This window comes from Lagopus muta, chromosome 1 (genome assembly GCF_023343835.1).
Source record: "Lagopus muta isolate bLagMut1 chromosome 1, bLagMut1 primary, whole genome shotgun sequence".
Taxonomy (NCBI): Eukaryota; Metazoa; Chordata; class Aves; order Galliformes; family Phasianidae; genus Lagopus; species Lagopus muta.
In genome coordinates this window covers 47,791,177-47,810,344 of record NC_064433.1, presented here as the reverse complement: position 1 = coordinate 47,810,344, position 19,168 = coordinate 47,791,177, and the positions used below count along the sequence as shown (strand labels likewise).

The 19,168-nt window shown below is 42.6% G+C and overlaps 1 protein-coding gene across 12 annotated transcripts in view; it reads left to right on the top strand.

The window, feature by feature from the left end:
* Window positions 1-19,168, top strand: part of GRIN2B (glutamate ionotropic receptor NMDA type subunit 2B) — a 227,490-nt gene that overhangs the window by 105,832 nt on the left and 102,490 nt on the right. For 11 of the 12 annotated variants that reach the window (XM_048942795.1, XM_048942798.1, XM_048942817.1 and 8 more), the window contains one exon: window positions 3,953-4,551. In XM_048942795.1, the coding sequence (XP_048798752.1) occupies window positions 3,953-4,551 (599 nt within the window). Of the gene's footprint in view, window positions 1-2,496; window positions 2,580-3,952; window positions 4,552-19,168 lie in introns of those variants that run through there. The other variant, XM_048942862.1, reaches the window with a different exon arrangement.

The following is a 19,168-nucleotide window of genomic DNA, read 5'->3' as shown; positions in this document are numbered from 1 at the left end:
CAGCAGCGGCAAACTCGAGCAGATTTTCTGTGGGAAGCCATCTGTCAAGCTGGGGAGTGGTGCTGTGTCAATTGATCAGCTCCTCCTCCAGCTCTGCTCTGCAAACTACGGCTTCCTGACCTTACAGGGTGACAGTGGGGGAGTAGTAGGATCTCTGGAGGCACCGAGATCCTGTAATAGAGGCTCTCTTCTCCCAGACTGGGTGAGGGACACCTCTTCTGCATCTTACTTTTCTCTTGAAGCAGCTTGCTACAAGGAGCCCAAGTTTATGGGTGAAAGGCTGTAGGATGAAAACAAGCCTTTTTCAGGGGATTGTATTACACCTGGGTGATGCACAACATAAGGAACTTCTTCTAACTCAAGCTATCTCTATCCCAAACTTAAATCTGTCTTTTAATAGCAATGGTGAATCACGTTTTGGGTGCTCCAAGGTGAAAAAGGGGAGGGTGAACTATGAAATTTCTGCAGTATTAAAATAGGAGCTTGTGGTGCTTTCTGAAACTTTAAATTCCTGGAGAGACAAAACATTGCTTTTTGATTTTAAATTAATAAAGCACTAACAAACCAGTAGGCAAAAAATGTAGGTCTGCCTCCTAATCTAAAATCTTTCACTGCAATACCACAGTGAAGTCAAATTCCTGCTCTGATAGCCCCGTGATTCTCTGTCAGTTTAGGTATCTTATCTTTTTCCCTGGTTTTCCATTAGGTGTGGTCAAAAATAAGGAGAGAAGTCATTTTTCTGTGTTTGCTGTTCTTTTTTTTTCCTCCTAAACTGCACTCACGGAGATTCTCATTGAGCTCCATCAGCACTTCTCCTGATTTATTGTGAAAGGAACACTTTCTTCCACACTGTTGTATGTCCTTCCTTCATCACCCCTCTTTTTTTTTTTTTTCTTCTGAGTGCTGAGTTGGTTAGGGAATGAAGAACAATTGGCTAGCCCAAGCATTGGTGTGATTAAGTGCAAAAAAAAATCTTGCCAAGCCAAAATCTGGGCTGGCTTGCACTTCCTGAATGCTTTCATTTTGAATAGAAGTTGCATCTTCTTGCAGCTTCTGTAATAAAGATGCGAGCAGTTGTGTAATAATGGTAATCACATGCACAGCCAGATGGTTCATGCTCTTTGATTTGAGGAGCGATGTATCTATTTCTATGTAAAGGTGAGCTGTTAAGCTGGGTTGTAGTAAGTCTACCTATTTTGTGTATTGATATTTGATGTTCTGCTATGCTCTGGTTAGTGAGGAGCGCTGAATTTTCTGCCTGAGTTTTTGAGAGAGAATTTCCTTCAACTGTGCTGTGCACTCATGTGGAATGAACTGTCAGCATGTGCTTTAGCTGGAGCTTCTGACAGGGTTTTGAATCTCAGAGATGGCAGTAGCTCCTGCACCTTGCTACTGTGTAGTAACTCCTGTGTGTGCATGTCCTGTGTGTGCAGCCTTGAAATAACTATTGGATTTACCATCTCATGTCCCTTCCTGATCACCGAGGAAAGCATCCAGACGTCTAGATCCCATGTGTCAAATCTTTCTGTAATTCAGTAGTCAAGTCCTTCAACTCTTAGACTCTCTGATAGAAACTGTGGAATTTTGCTGTCAATGCAGAATTTTCTGTGCATAAAAATAGAAGAGCTTTTGTTGAATTAATATATAAAAAAGTAGTTATCACTCACAGTGTAGCAATGAGTTTGCTACAGGTGGCTTGGAAAGGCACAGTGCAATGAAGGGTATTGAAGATGCTTCTTCAGGCTGTCTTCGATATCAGGCAAGTGCTGTGGCAGTTATTTAATCTTTCATCTGTTTTTTCTGATTGTCTCTGTAAGCTTCGAAGATAAAACATATCTCTTAATTTTTTTCCTGAGCACAATTGTAGTTGGGGAAGGGTGTGAATTCCAGTGATCAGAAAACTTGAACTGTGTTCCACAGATTGTGAAGCTCAGTTGCTGCTCCTGTCTCCAATTTGCCTTCTTTTTTTTTTTTTTTTCTTTTTTCTTTTTGTGTACATTTATTTTTCCAGTGAGTAAAGAACAGCCATAAGAGAACTTTCACGAGTGGGTGGTGGAAGTGAATAGAGGTTAATCACCAGAACTCACAGGAAAGGCTTGGGGATCTGAGAGCGAGAACTCCGTATAGGACATGACCAACTGGAAGTTCAGGAAAAAGAATCAAGGCTGGTCAGAAGATCAGTTATTTTTTTTTCCTGGAGTTGCTGAGCTTTAGCATGTTTTTACTGATAGATTAAATGGCAATAGGTAATAAAAAGCATGAGTAAAGAAGGGATGGACGAATGGATGGACGCCTGATTAACTGACACCATTGTGGAAAACCAGCTTTACCTGCCAAACTGTCAGAGAGTGACTTTGGTAGAGAGTTGGTGTAGTGAAAATGCTAAGTTACAGCTTGAAACAGTGATTGAACACCTGGTGGGAAGGCAGGGCCAACCCAGGGGAGCTCAGGTGCATGCAGTGCACCTGACCAGAAGGCATGAAGCCAGGATCCAGCCCTTCCCAGACTTTATGTAAGGGTTGGTAGCGGAGGCAAGGGTAGCTTGCTGGAGATCTCTGTTTGCCTGAGGTCTTCTAAGGGTAAGCATACTTTTTCCTTTGTTTCTGTGTTCATGGCTGCTGCATTTGGGGCTTATCCTCATTTGCTATAGCCTAGGACTGCTATCACTGCTGTGCTTTTCATCACGTTATAGCGTTACACTGGGAATATCTTGAGGTAATGTTTTTGGGCATTTACACAAGGAGTTCCCCTAATCTAAAACTCTTGACTGCTTCCTTTTGGATTTTTGGTTCAGCTTTTGTGGCAGGGAAGAAGAAGCGGTGATCGGATTTGGAGAGTTTCCTTATTGTGATGTGAATCTCTGCAGAAAGATAACAGTAATTCTACCTTTTTTGTTTATGATCAAATCCTGACCTGTCGAAATCAGTGCGAGTTTGCAGTTGGTTTTAAACAACAGAGATCAGATTGTAAGAGAGCATATTAAGAAAGGGTTTTTTTTGTTTCTATCAAGAACAGGGCAAAAGCAGGGATTTGGATTTTACTGAATCTTTCAGATATTGAAATGGTGGTATCTTGTAAAAACTCAGGATGAAAAAGGCTTACACTATGCCACTGAAGAGATGATCTGTGCAAAATGCCTTTGGAGTCTTGGAAGTTATAAAGTGGTGCACGTTCTGATTCTCACAAAGATGAACCTGGCATGACAGAAGGCAATGAATGAACACTTCATAAAATGTATGACAGATGTTATTCTATATGGCATTCTATAAAATACGACAATAAACAAGACCCTAGATGGTTCAGATTTTTTTTTTCAACTTTAGCATGTTCTAAGTTGTTCTGAAATGAGACTTCGTAGTTGTAGTACTTCATGCTACTGCTTGTTTTGAGAAGAAACAGAAGTAGGGGTTCTCAGATTTGTTTGTGTTCAATGATTGTACCTAATATAGGTGCATTTCAGTCTGGATATTAATCTAGAGTACTGTCCCAAACTTTTTTTTTTAAAAACAAACAAACAAAACAAACAAACAAAAAAAAAAACCACCAAAGCTGCTTTGTGCCCTCTTTATCCTACATATAGTGTTGTGATAATCCTGGTATTAAAGCTGTTGATTTGTGCAAACATAGAATATTTTGCATGTATTCTTTTTCTGGCCTTGTTTGTGCTCCACTTGTTCTCTATCTGTTCGAATCATGCCTAATATTTGAAACATTAAGTAATTTCAGCAACGTGCCTTCAAAAATAAATTAAGGACAGCTGGTCATAAAAAAAGCTTTTACTTCCTTCCCACTTGCTTCACTTTGTTAAAAATCCTTAAAATGTGGCCAAGACATGAAGTGCAAGATTCTAACTGTATGCCTCCCCTTCCACACTCAGTGAGTTGACTAGGAATGTTGTCTATTTCCTTTGACCTATTCTTGTTTTCTCTTTCTCTTTGACTTCCTATTCTAGGATGAGTCATCCATGTTCTTCCAGTTTGGCCCATCAATAGAACAGCAAGCTTCAGTCATGCTCAACATCATGGAAGAATATGACTGGTACATCTTCTCCATTGTCACTACTTACTTTCCTGGTTACCAGGACTTTGTGAACAAGATCCGCAGTACCATTGAGCACAGCTTTGTGGGTTGGGAACTGGAGGAGGTCCTTCTGTTGGACATGTCCCTGGATGATGGAGACTCAAAGATCCAGAACCAGCTCAAGAAGCTCCAAAGCCCTGTTATCCTCCTCTACTGCACCAAGGAAGAGGCCACCTACATTTTTGAGGTGGCCAACTCTGTGGGTCTGACAGGCTATGGTTACACGTGGATCGTGCCCAGCCTGGTGGCAGGGGATACAGACACAGTGCCATCTGAGTTCCCCACCGGGCTCATCTCTGTCTCATATGATGAATGGGACTACGGTCTTCCTGCTAGAGTGAGGGACGGAATAGCCATAATCACCACGGCTGCTTCTGATATGCTGTCTGAACACAGCTTCATCCCTGAGCCCAAAAGCAGCTGTTACAACACCCAGGAGAAAAGGATTTACCAGTCCAACATGCTCAACAGGTAAGGAGAAGGGATGGGTTAGCTTTACAAAAAAGGGGTCTCAAGAACTTCTGACCGCCAGAACAATTTTGGTAGGCCGTTGCTTCAGTGCTGTGGGTAGTGTTGGCTAGGAACCCTGGCCAAGGGGAGTTGTGCTGATGGTGGTACTTGTGTTGCTGTGAACATCGCTACTGTCACTCCTTTGAAAAAAACATCATTATCAAAATATTGTATGAGGAGGAAGCCAGCACTAAGCAAAGGCACAATGAAGATATGATGCAAAAATATGAGTGTGCCCTTTGATGCACAACAGATTTGCTCTTATTACAACGTTGAACTCCTTGGAGAGTCTGTACATGAATGGGTCTGTAAGTGGCACATGGGTTCTTAGTGTAAGTAGTGCGGATTTTTGTATTTAAATCTAGAAGGGCCCAGGTTCCATTCCAGGAACTAGCAATGCATAAATGGGTGTTCCTTTGTAGATGGTTGTGTAACCCAACTGGGAAATTTCCATGGCACCTGTTGTCTGAATACTGAGTGTCCTTCTGCTGTCCACTACCCTTGAATCAGAGGAGAGAAGGAAGTGTGGAGAGGTCTGGAGAACTAGATCTGGAAAAAGAATTAAGGTCAACAAGTCTGTTGAAGCTCCTGCTTTATCTTGGAGGCATCTAAAGTCTTCAGGTGTCTTAAGCATCTGGTTTACTTCAAAGAAAAGGGATTTCTGTTATCATCCTGCTCATTGGCATCTCATTGGTGACTGTCTGCTGACTGTTTCAGATCTCATTCTCTCTTGTGCACACTGAATAGAGAGCCTAGACATCTCCATCAGGACTGGGAGTTTTTCTAGATGGCAGAGAATATTAAATAAAAATGTGTGTTTACACACACATATGCGTGCACACACACACAGAGATATATATATATATTTTATATATATATTTATATATATATAAAATCTATGGAAAAACTATTTGAATAAGTATCTTTCTCTGATCCAGTTTCAGATGTTCTAAAGAAACAGTGCTAAGATGCCTGTTAAATGTCATAGAGGAAGGCTCTGGTGGGACAAGTTTTCAAGCAGCACTCAGATTACTAATTTCCCTTTATTGTCCCAGCTAGAACTTTAGGTCGTAGCTAAGCAACCCAGATAGACATGGAAAGATCTGGGAAGTGCAGTATCTGCAATTAACCACGTGCCTTCTGACCTGCTCAGCTGTCATTCTCCAATGTTTTTCATATAATATCCTTGGGCAGGTTGATTCCTTTGCAGTGTGAGATGGAGAATCCAGGTAGTAGTTGTCATGAGAGGTGGCTGCAGAGAGCACAGCATCCTTGTTCATTTGTCATGATGAATCATAGAATACTGTAAATGTGATGGATTGTCTTGTGTGCTGTGACCTCTCACTACAAACTGTTAGGAAGATAGAGGGACAGGTGGACTGAAAAGCAGAATGCAATTTTGCATTGTCTGGAAGCTGGGGGCTGAAATAAGTCTCCTCTTTGATCTATTAGGTTGCCCATGATTCTTTCTGTTCTTTCTTTGTCTCTGTGATCCATTGACACATTAGCAGTCACTGTCATGCTTTCCTCTTCCCTACACTGGCTTTTTGTTGTCTGCAAGCCCTTGAATCACCAAAAATGCCCAATGCGTTTATCCGTTTCCTTCCCAGCCAGGCCTAGTGGAAAAGGGTGTTTTCTGTTTCTCTGTTGAGTCATCACTGGAATGATTAAACAGGAAAAAAGTTATACTTAATACATATAAAGTTATCATAAGTCACATAAAGGCAGGTTGCTTTTTACTTTTCTAAGCGAGTAGAGATTCTGAAAGGGAGAGCTATGCTGTGACTTTTCAGCATTTCTTTAGAAAACAAAATGTTGTCTCCTGCTGTGAGATGCTGTGTTCTGTAGAGACCTTCTGCTAATTAGCTGATGCACAAAATCATACCCATATAGCTATGCTACGTATGACCCATCAGATCTCTGCAAAGCTCTTCTTGGCACTGGATAGGAGGCACCAGCTCAGAAATGCTCTAATCTCTAAATATGACAGCACTGTTGTGCAATGTAGATATGCCCTGGAGCCTGGGCATCCCACACTGAAGCAGCTCTTGTCAGTTTGGAAAGTATTATATTTTTTCTCACCTTTGTGGCCCAAGTCATGTTGTTTCTTCTCCCTTGTCGTGGTTATAACGTTCATGGGAATGACTGCAGGTGCATGTGGATATACCCAACTTAGTTTGGACGCTGACATCAGTCTCTCTGAAAAGCCGAGTCAATTAGTCCAGGCCAGGCTCCATTCTGCCTCTGCTTAGATTGCTTTGGGCATCTGAACTAGCTCAGAAATCACTATACTCTGTGGAAGTTGCTTCTGCAGCCGCAGTGTAAATAATCGCTTTGCCTTGCACGACACTGACCTGTGATATGCTAGTATGGGAGTTCTTTCTCCTGCAAACACTTGTACCCTGTCTGTACTTTTGAGAGAGATGGTTGAACAGCATGAACTCCAGTGAGTTATGTGCTTGGGCTTCTTTTTAAATGCAATTACTTTCAGACACCTTTTGGCATGTTAAAACTAGTGGTGTCCAAAATCAGCATTTGCCTTTGCAAATCCAAAGTTCTAACAGAAATGTGATCAGCTTCAAGCTCAGCCTTACAGCCTGGGATCTGGACAGGAGGAAGGAGAGGAGAGGGAAGTGGGAAGAAAGCAAAGATGAAGATATGAGTTCACCTCACTACCTGCAGAGGTTAATGGTTATGATCTGTGTTCATACCTTCAAGTCTTGTTGAACTCACTGGAGTTTACTATGTGCTAAGCTTTAAACCTCTCCTGGTATGCTTTGGGCTGGACTGAAGGTTCTGGAAAACTAATTTTAGACGTGCCCCAGACCTGGCAATACTATATTCAGCCATCTGCAGCTTACAGTTCCCCCTCCGCATGCCTACACAGAATAGAGAAATGTATGTATGTGGGTTTGATGTCTGGGGAGACTGCAAAGTGTGTGTGTGACCTCAGATAATACATCACCACATAGCTGGGGTTTCAGAAACTCCTGAAGTTAATCCAAGGTGGTCTGGTTTGCTTCAAATCCATTGCTGGAAGGCAGTAAAAGAATCTACCAATTTTATTATTTGGAAAGTGACAGTTATAACTAAAAAACATGTGAACTTTAGTTCCGCTGAAACACTTCACATGCTAAGACTGTGACTTTGTCATTTCCCTATTTCTGCTTCTGAATCCTTTTGCAGTAGTTCTGAATGCAGCTAAAATCAAATGGTCCCACTCCATTGATATTTCTCCATATTTTTATCTGCTAATTCATGGGCATTTTTATTTTTTTTTTTTTTTTTGGTTTTGTAAGCACTTGCACTAAGAAAGCTTTGCCTGAAGTACGGCTAGAGGCATAAAGAGAATCAGGATGGACTGTTACTTAAATGCCATTTCTCACCAATGTAGGTGTTTGGTATGCATCTCCTCATGTTAATAGTGGTCTCATAGCAACTGTTGCTTGTCAGTCTTGAAACTGGTACTCCTTTGTGTTGGATTAGAACTGCAGAAGTGTGAGTTTGCAGATTTTATCCTAGAAAATGAGCTTGCTAGCTAGTAGAAGCATGATATCATAAGGAAAGTTAGTTCTACAAAAAATGTTATTTTTCTTTCTGAAAGATTTGAAGGATTCTTGAAAGTTTTCCTCCAGTGAGGGATTTATTTCAATTTATGCTGTTAATAGGCTTAGGTGATCACATAGAATTCAACTATCCAAATACTGTTTTCCAGTTCAATTACACTCTTTAATTCTTTGGTGTTTTTTTTTTAATAAGTATCTATTTATTTATTCCAGCATTGTCCCAGAAAGCTATCTGGTTTGAAAGTTCCAGTCTACTGAATCTGTAGTTATCTTGGTAACCGGTCTTCTCCAGAGCATTCAGCAAATCACTGTGCTCCCTACTCTCTTCTGCCACATGAGAAGATTTCAGAGATTGAGAAGGAGTTTCTAACATGATTTTCCTCTGGAGAGATGCTCAGATTTGGAATTCTTCCTTCTTGCCCTTCCAAGTGGAGTTACTAACCTTCTAGGCATTCTGCAAAAGTCATCTACTCTCTCTTCAGCATGGCTGCTAAGGAGTGAGTGGGCAGAGGTGGATGCATTCAGAGGCAGCCTTCTGCTTATTTTGTTATTTTAATAGATGGGACAGATTTCCTTGAGCTCAGGATGGATGCTTCTTACTATATTTTAGAAATGGGAAGAAATAGCTAAATGATGGGAGCATTCTTGAGAGAGGTATTCAGGGATGAGTCGTGGTAAAAGAATGTGTTTTCTGGCACGTCATTTGAGGAATAGAAGCACAGCCATTTTGTATGGCTATTCAGTCATTGGGCTATACATAAGCTATGCTTCTGTTATAGTCTTCAACAAGACCTGGGTTCTTCCTACTGGTTGTCATGGCTGCTTGTGAATGCTGGGCCATAACTACTAGTTTGTTGTTGTAGGGTTACTAATGAGTTCTCCACTGATTGGCTTTAATAGTCTCTCATTTAACACCAGGCTGCACACACCAGATTTCATTTTAATAAAAAGCGCAGTGAAGCATTTGCTTTGGAATGAAAATACAAATGTGGAATTATACTGCCTTTGCAAAGAAATACATTAAGAGGGGAACAAAGATAGGTTCAATTCTGCGCTTCAGATTCCTCAAATATGAAAACAGCTGGCAAGCTAGTTTGGTGCATTTTTTGGACATGATACTTCCACTCTGGAGGAAATAGACTTTCATCTGGAGCTTTTCATTCCAGCCAGTTAAGAAAGGCCAGGCTGGATGGGGTCCTGATCAATCTGATCTAGTGGCTGGCAACCCTGCCTGCGGCAGAGGGGTTGGAATTAGATGATCTCTGAGGCCCCTTACAACCCAAACCATTCTGTGATTCTATGAAATGCAAAAGAGCCTCTGAAGAACCGCTGGAAACTTTTTCCTGGGACACCAAGGGCAAGTTCTGTTCTCAGAGGACCTAATTCCCCTAGTGGGTAGTTAGGAATTGCTGGGACTTGGAACACCTGAATGTGAGGTCATTGAGTAGCAAAAGTATGGGCAGTAGGATTGTACAAATATATTGGTCCCCTGGAGGCCCATGACCATAGTCAATATTTCTGTCTCTGAAAGGTGCAGTCCAGCTATCACTCTGGACCTGGTTTGCCCAGTTTAATACTGAGGATGTTTCCCAGGCAGAACTTTCACTTCCTTTCTGGGCCACTCCTAACCCACTGTCCTGCCCTTTCTTAGATCTGGTTGCAGTAGCTGTTGCCTGCCATGTCACACACAAGTCATTTGTCACATTTGTCACATGTCATTTGCAGATACTGTTTTGGAGCTTGTCTCACGTCCAAGTGAGGCGTACCTTCCCACAGCTCAGTATTTGTGTTGTTGTCCTTTGTCTGTCTGTAGGATAGATGAATGAGCCCTGTGCTAGCAGCTAGAAGCACTGGTCAGTCCTGAAGTCTTACTGCCTTTGGGACTGTTTGCCAGCTGTCCGGGAAGCTCTGCTCTAGCCCTTAAATCCACGCTGCTCCAAGATTGGGAGGCACAGTGCTGGTACTCCTTCACTCCTCAGAGGAAGAGAGAGAAGAGATAAATGGTGTGTTCCCAAAGATGTGAAAATTGCCCTTTTCAAAACTTGGAGGATGAGGGAAAATGTGCAACTGTTGACCTTTCTAAGCCTTTAAGCCAGCATCTTGTTAGCAGCTTGTTACGCTCCTGCTGGTCAGTGTATCCGGTTGCTGTCAGGCTAGTGCTGGCTGGCAGGACATGGAGTGAGCACTGTTGGTGGATTAGAAGTCCCTGCTGTTGAAATCTGCATGTTCCTGTCACGGCTCCAGCAGCAGCTGGAGGCCAGGGCTGGGCAGTGCCTTTCACTCCAGTGGGGCATGTCTCCTTTCCCATATTTCCTGTTGGATGTCACTCTATTCTCTGTTGCTCATGCAATCACAGCTTCATAGCCCCTGTTGGATGTCTTGCTAGAAGGCTGCAGCATCAAATCAGCATGTCGTGCTGATAGGAGAGTGAAGACCCCTGGTGTCTGGAAAGGAATGTATGATGGAGGGCCAGACAGCAAAAATCTGTTCCTCTTCAGATGTTGCAGGATACCTTGGTCTTGCAGGGCGAGGCTTTCTGTGAGGGAGAGAGGTGATGCTCGCTCTGTGTGGACAGCTGGATGTATAATTCTCTATACAATTAAAATAGGGTGGGAGGATTCAGATGAAGTGATGGGCTTTAGGCAGGGTCTATCTTTTGATTAGAGGACAGCTTCTTTTGTAAAGGCCTCCAAAATCCACCAGCTGGGAACAAATTTCAGTATGCGCCATCAGTTTCCAGATGGGAAAATGTCCATGTTCTGCTTCCAGCCCTCTGAGACATCTCCTGCTCTGCAGCCAAGTCCAATTAGTGCTAATACTGTGGCAACTTCACTTGCTGGTCACAATATGCTGTAACTTGTGCACTCAGCCTCTCTGCACTCTTCTTAAAAAACGAATGAAAATCCTCTGTGGCAGAGCTGAAAGAAGTGGTGTGAAACCACAAGCCCATCATGGGCTGTGGTTTGGGATCTTTCCTCTTAACAACATGCAGTCAGGGTCCTACAGGTCCAAAGTGCACCAGGGGATTTGAAAACTCGCATTAGCAGATCAGAGGTGGGGAAGTGAGAAACAGCCACCTTCCTTTAGGGACTGCTGTGTTGTGGCTCTGCGTGTTTTGGACTGCACACCTGTGAAAGTGGATGGTGAGCCATTTATGGTTTCATTACTGGATGCTGTAAAGAATGTGCTTTTTCTTTTTTCTGATAGAAGCACTCCTATTTTTTTTTCTTCATCTTCTTCCCCCCCCCCCCCCCCCCCCGACTTAATGTTCTTACTATCTTTCAAGTTTTTAAAAATAGGATCTACTGCGTTGCTATGGCTCCCTGTGCAACTCCGGAGCAGATTTCTCATCCCTTTGATGCAGTTTGGGTTCCCGATACGGTGTGACAAGGCATCAGCCTGGCACGCCGCCTAGTGGCTCTGACCTGGGGGTTGGATCAGTGCTCATCTGTGGCAGAAATACACAAATAAAAGGGGGGGGGGGGGGGGAAGGCGGGGTGGAAATAGATTGCCCTTCTTGGTAGAGAAATGAGGCATTAACACAGGTGCCGCTGGGCTGAGATTCATTTGTGATGTTCTGCAGTCTTAAAGCCATCCCTGCAGTTTGACATTAGGTAGGATATTCTTCTTCCCTCTCTGCCCTACACTGCTGTATGGTGGTGCTGTGAAGAGCTGCTGTGTTCCCATTCAGAGGCACCTGCAGCTCAGCAGCGGGTGAAGTGGTCTTTGCCGCATGTGTTCAGTCTAAGAAAGCACTGTGCACGTTTCAGGCTAAGCTTGCAGTTAAGTGCTTTTCTGAATCGAGGCTTAGAGTGCTATTGACAGGATGCAGTTCTGAAATTCCTCTCAGAATCATTGCTTGAAGGGCTTGCATCCAAATTTTGGGGAGACGTGCATCTGCATATCTGTGGGACAGCTGAGTTCTTACCTCAAACCAAACGGAATGGTGGCTTCAAACACCTGTTCACAGTACAGAATCCAGACCTCTCAGTGGCTCACAGCCCTGTGCACCACCCTGTTTTCAGACAACTATAACTTTAAAAACATACTGTTTCATGTGGCAAATTTTATTTTTTCATTCTTGGTCCAAAGGTGAACGTTTTAGAAAATCAGAGCGGGAAAAAAAAAAACCTGTTCACCCAATTTTGAATTGTGAAAGTGTGAGATAATGCATTTGTTCTGCTTTCAAATATTTATCCAGCAGTGGGGTTTTTCACTGGTGTGGATGAGTAACTCAGAGCTAGCTGCACTTCAAAAGTCTGTATGTGATGTAAGACAAGGAATACCTGATATGTCAAGGTTTAAAAAAATAAATTTTGAAATTAGTATAAGCATCTGAAGGTGATGTATGTTACCGTAGTGTTGTTCTTGTGTATTTTAGTATGTTTATACTATATATCATGAAGTATTTGGATGATGGATGACCTAGAAATGTGGTATTTAAAATGCTTAAATGTGAATGAAATAGGAAGGAAGAAGCTAGAAATGGCAGAGACCTGCCAGCTTGTCCAGTCCGCTGCTTGCTCTGTCATTCCTACAGCGTATTCTCTCCTGATTTAAGTAATAAAATGTCCCCACTCAAGCCTGCAAGCACCTTAATATGAAATGAATATTAAACTATAACCGTAGTGCCCTTGAAATGATCAATCAGGCTGAATGCTGCCAGCCCTCTTCCCACAAAGAAAACTCTTTTCCACTCCTGTGGAGAGATTTCTAAGCTTGCTAGATCACGCTTAACAGGTCTCCACACCTGTCGTGATTGAGCAAAGAATTGTAAGGTGATTAGAGCTCCTCTCCGCAGGAATGCACCATGGAAAATGCTTGAAAAACAGATTTGGGTTGGTCTTCAGGAGGATCTGGTGAGATGGCAGGTAATCAGATGAGAAGACATTCCCTGAGGATGTGGTGGTGTGGAAGAGAGCTGCTGCACAGGGCTGAAAACTCAAGGATCCCTGAGGCCTGAAAGGGGTTAAAAACACATAAATGCTGACTTCTGCTCGGTGTCAGTATTAAAATGAGATGGAAATGAGTTTTCTGTGTCTTGCCCAGTGTTGTTGCCTGTAATATTTGTGTTACAAATGAAATCATTTTTCAGCAAGATGGCTACCTCCAGTAGCAGTGTCAGCATCTTACATTTATTTATGACAGGCTGTAATATCTTTTATCTGCAATTCCAGAGCACTTTACAAAGTAGAAAGGGTCAGCTTAATTCACCACTAAAATTCAGCCATCTCCGGGGTGAAGTAGAGCAAAAGTTTAACAGCACATAGTAGGAAACAGAGATGAATGCCACACCACGCTGGTGCTGCAAGAAGCATTTCAGCTGGCAGCATGAAATTGCTGAAGGTGGAATTTAGCCAAGACATTGGGGCTGTTTAATAAGGGCAGGAGATTAGCAACAGTGGCACACGTGTTCCTTGTGTGCCTGTGTGAAGCAGGCAGCCAGTGGTTTCAGGGAAGAGATTGGCAGGTTTTCCAGCCGGCAGAGTTTACCAGCAGATGCTTTGTACTTTCAAAAACCATCCTCTTCACAAGATTATAACACTTTCAGATGTATCTGGATCCTACAATGATTATCTGCATGTTTTCCCTGGAAACTCAGCCCTGGGCAAAGAGGGAAGTCCAGCAAGACTGCTGTGTGCCTTCTGCTGGGCGTAGACATTGATAACTAGAACCAGCTGCAAAAAGGTTGATTGCAGTGAACCTCTAGGAGGATGCAGCCACATAGGTGACAGATACCATAAATAAAAGATGGTACCACCAAAAGGATGCTTTTTATAGCACCCTCCCTCTTTAAAATAATGTGACATTTACAGATTAAGCCCTGTGAGTGACATGAGGTGCCTCAAACACAGACTGCTGCAAGAAATGCTTTCCACCCTCTTCTTGAAGATGCTGATGCTTTCCTTCTGCATCTAAGCAGTGATGTGTGGCATGATGAGAGCTCAGAAGAGCGGGAGATTAAATCATGAAGGAATGCTCTCCAGTATCACCTAGGGACTATGAGCACTTTGAGGTGCAAAGTACAAATGCTTAGAGCCTCTGAATAAATCTGAATATCTAACAACTGCTCTTCAGTATGCCTCCCATGCGTTCCTGTCAAGAAGCTGTTCTGGGGAGAAGCAGGGGATGCTGGCTTCTCCAGTCCTTGACTTACCCAAATCCAGGAGGTGAAGCAGGATTCTGCATGTTCTGTGATCTTCTCAGTTTCCTTTTTCTTGAGAAATGAAGTTGAGATGGCTGGAGGGGGCTCTACTTGCAGATTTATTTTGGTTTGAATGTAGCTGTGAGGAAGAGGCCATGCCTTTTGCCGGTGTGAGACTGCTGGTCAGATGAAACAAGCACTTTGGAGACGGTGCCAAGTTGGTTTCTCTCATGGCTGTGGAAGGGTGCTGTTTTGGGGAAAGGCTTCATTTTGACTGGCTAGAGTGAGAAGTTTACTTAAAATAATTTACTGATTTGTGTTTATTTCTCCAAGCAATTTTTCATGGAAAGCTCAAGTTTGAATTGATGAAGGCATAAGCTTAGCAATGCTGTGAAATTGATTTGGGACAGTTTATTATAGTTCCATGAAATTGCTTAACAAGAAAGTTTGGCAGTGAAGCAACTCAATGACTCAAAGAGCATAGCACTCCCAACAGTGGATGGCACTGGCAGTACCATGTAAGCCAGTATGGATGGCATGTAGTCTTTCTGCTGTAGGATTAGCAATAAAGGACTAGAGTAAAAGACATCTATCATCTTCCATGAGGGATCAGGCAGTTTTCACTGTTGCCAGTTGCCTACCTTTTTGCCACTCGCTTGTGGATCTTTGCAAAGCACGGAGAAAGCATCTTACACCTTGGTGCTCAACTGCAGCAGCTCTGAAATCTTTGTTTCAGCCATCAGTTAGTAGAGCAGAAGTAGATCACCACTGGCAGAAAGGCAAAGAAGACTCGTGGAGAGGTGGTGCAGTAGGAGGATCGCCTGGGGAATAAGAAGCATCACTGGGTGTAGTTTTATTGTGTTTACTGCGAAGGACATGCAGGCTACTCATCTGGGAGGGCTGTGGGTGGCGCCAACCTTTATTTCTTTGTGTGGTTTATATTTTACCTTTCCATTTTCACAACTCAGAGCAGCACTGCCAATAGCTGGGGGGCTGTATGGATGTTGCGACCTTGGCTCTGGCTGAAGGTGGTCACTGGGGATACCTACACCACCAAATTCCTTCAGCCTTTAGTTATTATCAGAGAAGTCGAGGGAAAGAAGTAATGCTTATGACAGAGGATTATGCTGGAAGCTTTTTTAAGCCTCGGAAAAGAAAAGGTCTTATGTGGAGATGGCTGAGTGAAAACTGGTTCTTGGTCTTTTTCCTCTCACCATTATAGAAAGCACTGTGTCCCAGAAGAAAGGAAATGTGGGGCTGTGGGTGCAACATCAAATTTAGAACACATTCATCTGCAGTGCATCTAACCAAAGATGTAAATGGTGAGTAGGCAAGTGGAGGAACAGATGATTGAACAAGAGCTTTGATGGTTAACTAACAATTTTGTGATTTCCTCCTCAACCTACTGATTCTAAAAGGTTTCCCACTGTTTGCCTGAGAGAGCAATGAGAGGAGTTGGGAGTGGGACTCTTGTGAACCTGCCAGATCAACAGCAGTCTTTGCTAATTGATATTTTTTGCTTTTCCAATGTAATTTTTTGGCAGGAATATGTTGTGGAAGGAGAGAGCAGTGTTGTATGGGAGGCAGTAACTCATGGGCAAAGCTCTAAAATTGCATTGATGTATCCGTGAATCCATTCTTGTGATTTGCAAACTGCCAGGGATGAGCCCTGTTCTTGCTATCAGTCGTGTCCCCTTTGTGCTTCTGTCACTCCCCTGTGTCCTTCCCGCATTTCCATCCTCCATCTCTCTCATCCTTCCTTCAATAGGTGATTCTCTTCCACAGAAATACTAAATCTTATTTTAAAACAGAAGAACCATCCCATTTTCCCCACCTCTTTTCTTTCCTCTCTTTCATCTCTTCTTCCCATGGAAGTGTTTGAAGTAGCACAAGTTCCTGAAAAAGGCATTTTTTTCTCTCTCTCTGTGCTTTGGCTCTGTGTCCCTTCTTCATTATATCTTCCCTTTGTTACTTTGTTCTGCCTGCCTCACATCTATGTTTCTCCCCATCTCTTTACCCTTCTTCAAGGCTCTTTCTTCATTAATATGTTAATTTCTAGCCCAGGAATCTTTCTTGCTTCTCACAGATCACCAGGGAGAGCCAGAAGAGAGGAAGGAAGAGAGAGGGAAGAAGGAGATGGGAGCAGGGCAGTAATTTATGATGGGACAGGGCAACAAGTGAAGGAGGAATCTTGCACTGATTGGTGTCACGATGCCAGGATTAACCATGCGTCTGTTTTGGGCTAGGCTGATCTTTTTCTACTGTTTTGGTCTTGGCATCTTCTGAAACATATTCTTCATAGGAAAAGAGAAAACAAACAAAAAAACTTTCAGAATTACAGTCCTAAATTTCTCCTATTTTTGAAGTAGTCTTTTTTTTTTTTTTTTCTTTTTCTTTTCTGAGAGAAAGTCATGTGGAATGAGGGGAAATTTCCAAATTATTTTTCTCTTTGTGTAGAGTTTTTGAAATATCACCCCTCCTCCCACCCTAATGGTTTTAGACTTGATAAAACTGCCCAATTCCAGCCAAGAAATGCATTGCTGGACAATTCCTAATGAGTGCTGAGAAACTGGTGTAAGGGAGATATTTTTATTGCTCTGGCTGACAGTAAGGCATTAGCTTGTTAGTAAAGGTGAAGGGTCTACAAGGGCAGGTGGGGATGAGAGGCAAGGATGCTTTTGCTATGAACTGAGCACACTTGATGGGATCCTCAGGGACCTCCTGAGGCTTGGAAAGCTTTCTCCTCACCTCTTCTTAGAACCACAGAAACGTTTTGAATGGAAAAGACCTCTAAGATCATCCAGTCCAACCTCTCAGCCCATCCCCACCATGCCCACTAACCATGTCCCATAGTGCCACATCCACACGGTTCTGAAAGACCTCCAGGGATGGTGACTCCACCACCTCCCTGGGCAGCCTGTGCCTCTGCAGAACTGCTTTTTCTGAGAAGAAATTGTTCCTAATAGCCAACCTGAACCTGCAGTGGTGCAACTTGAGGCTATTCACCCTTGTTCTATTGCTGTTACTTGGGAGAAGAAGCCTCTACTCTGGTAAAGGAACGTAGAAAAGCATGAGAAGATAATAACTGCTGGGTAGCAGTTAATTGTGCTGGGGGTCCGTAGCTGTAAAGAGCTTGGGACCTGCAATTGCAGATTTTGCAGGCAGATGTGGTAAATCAAGGATTTTCCTTCTGCCTCCCACCAGTACAGGTACTGGGAAAAGGTCACAAAGGAGCAAATGGTGGAGGCAGGGACCTCTGCTGCATTGGCCAGAGCTGGAAAGGATGCAGAAAAACAATGCTCACACTAATTGCAGCTCTGCTCTGAAATTAGGGTATCTCTAGCTGTTATATTTGCTGCTTTATATCTTGCTTGAAATCCTACGATCGTGATTGCCCAAGCAAATAATTAACAATGCAGCAGTGAAAGTCAGTGTGAGAGAGTTAAGCCGGTGAGGTGGGAGGCTGAAGGAGAGAAAGCAGGTCTGAGAAGGACGTGTGGTAAAGGAGGGAGACAGGGAAAGACATGGTCTGATACAGTGCTGCAAAACCGGTATGAGCTGGAAGCAAAATAACTGGGGAGGAAAACTCAGGGGGACTGCTGCAATGTTCTGTGAAGTCCAAGGCCCCCGAGCCAAGAGCCTTTCATATATTATGCACACACAACTGTGTCAGACGAATATTATTTAGGTTGCAAAGGCAAGCACTTCAAACAGAAGAAAATGCCAGAATTAAGGTTGCAATCTTAATTTGGCACTTGTGTGGCTATGAATTACAAAGCACTGATTTCAAGACTGTATGCTATCTTTCAACACAGGACCCCTGCATGCTTCTGTATGCCAGATGGGTGACATTTCCCAACTGAGCAGTGATTCAGTATTTTGTTTTTCCTCTGTCTTTAATGTGCAGCCTTAAGCTTTGTGTTGTGCCTGCTTTCACAGGCTGCTGTGGAGAGAATTTCTTGTCTCAGGATGCTGTCCGTAGCACACTTCAGGGTACTATCTCAGTACATTGTGAATTTTGTTGATTTTCATCCTGTTCCAGTGAGATGAGAGGACAAAAGCTTCTTTATGTAAATCCATTGTATAGGCAGAGAAATGAGGTGCAGCAAGATTAAGGTCAGAAATATCTATTAATTTTTTATGGCCCATCTGAGACACCTAGAATTTTGTTATTCAAAGTACTGATCATTACAGAATGCTTTCTGAGTTCAAAGCAAATTTCTCTTTGACTTCAACACAGCACTTTCTCAAATTGAATCCTCAGCCCCAAATCTTAACCGTTTTTCACTGATTTTTTTCTTTAAATGCAGAAATGGAGATTTGACAGCATGCAGGTTATATGGGCTGTTTGTTTGTGTCCTGTTTGTTTTGCAGAAATCATCTCGTATCCAAGAGAAAAACAAAACAATCTCCAAACCATTCCTCCATTTTAATTTGATTGATTTATTTCATTATATTTTAGATGAAACATTTAATTTCTTATTCAAAATACTTAATCATTTCAATATCTCTTCATTTATTTGAAGAAAAAAAAGGTTTTAAGATGTTCAGATTCAAAAGAGATGGGGCTGAATGATGTTTTCTTTCAGAAGAGTCAAAATTTAACACTCATTGATTTGCCTAATTTGGACTGTCAGTATAGTACCTATTATTGCTTGGGATTAACAGCAGAACAAAAAGGGAGCCAGAGATTCTGTCCAGTTTTTTTCAGGCAACCAGAAAATGAAGTGCACGCGTTTAGTGACTGTTTGCAGAGAATCTGATTTAAGAGATTTTATTGTCATCAGCACGACACTTGTGCAGTGCTAGGGATGCAGCTTTCAATTGGCTTAGCCATCTGATTCTACTGTTTATTCCAGTAGTTCCC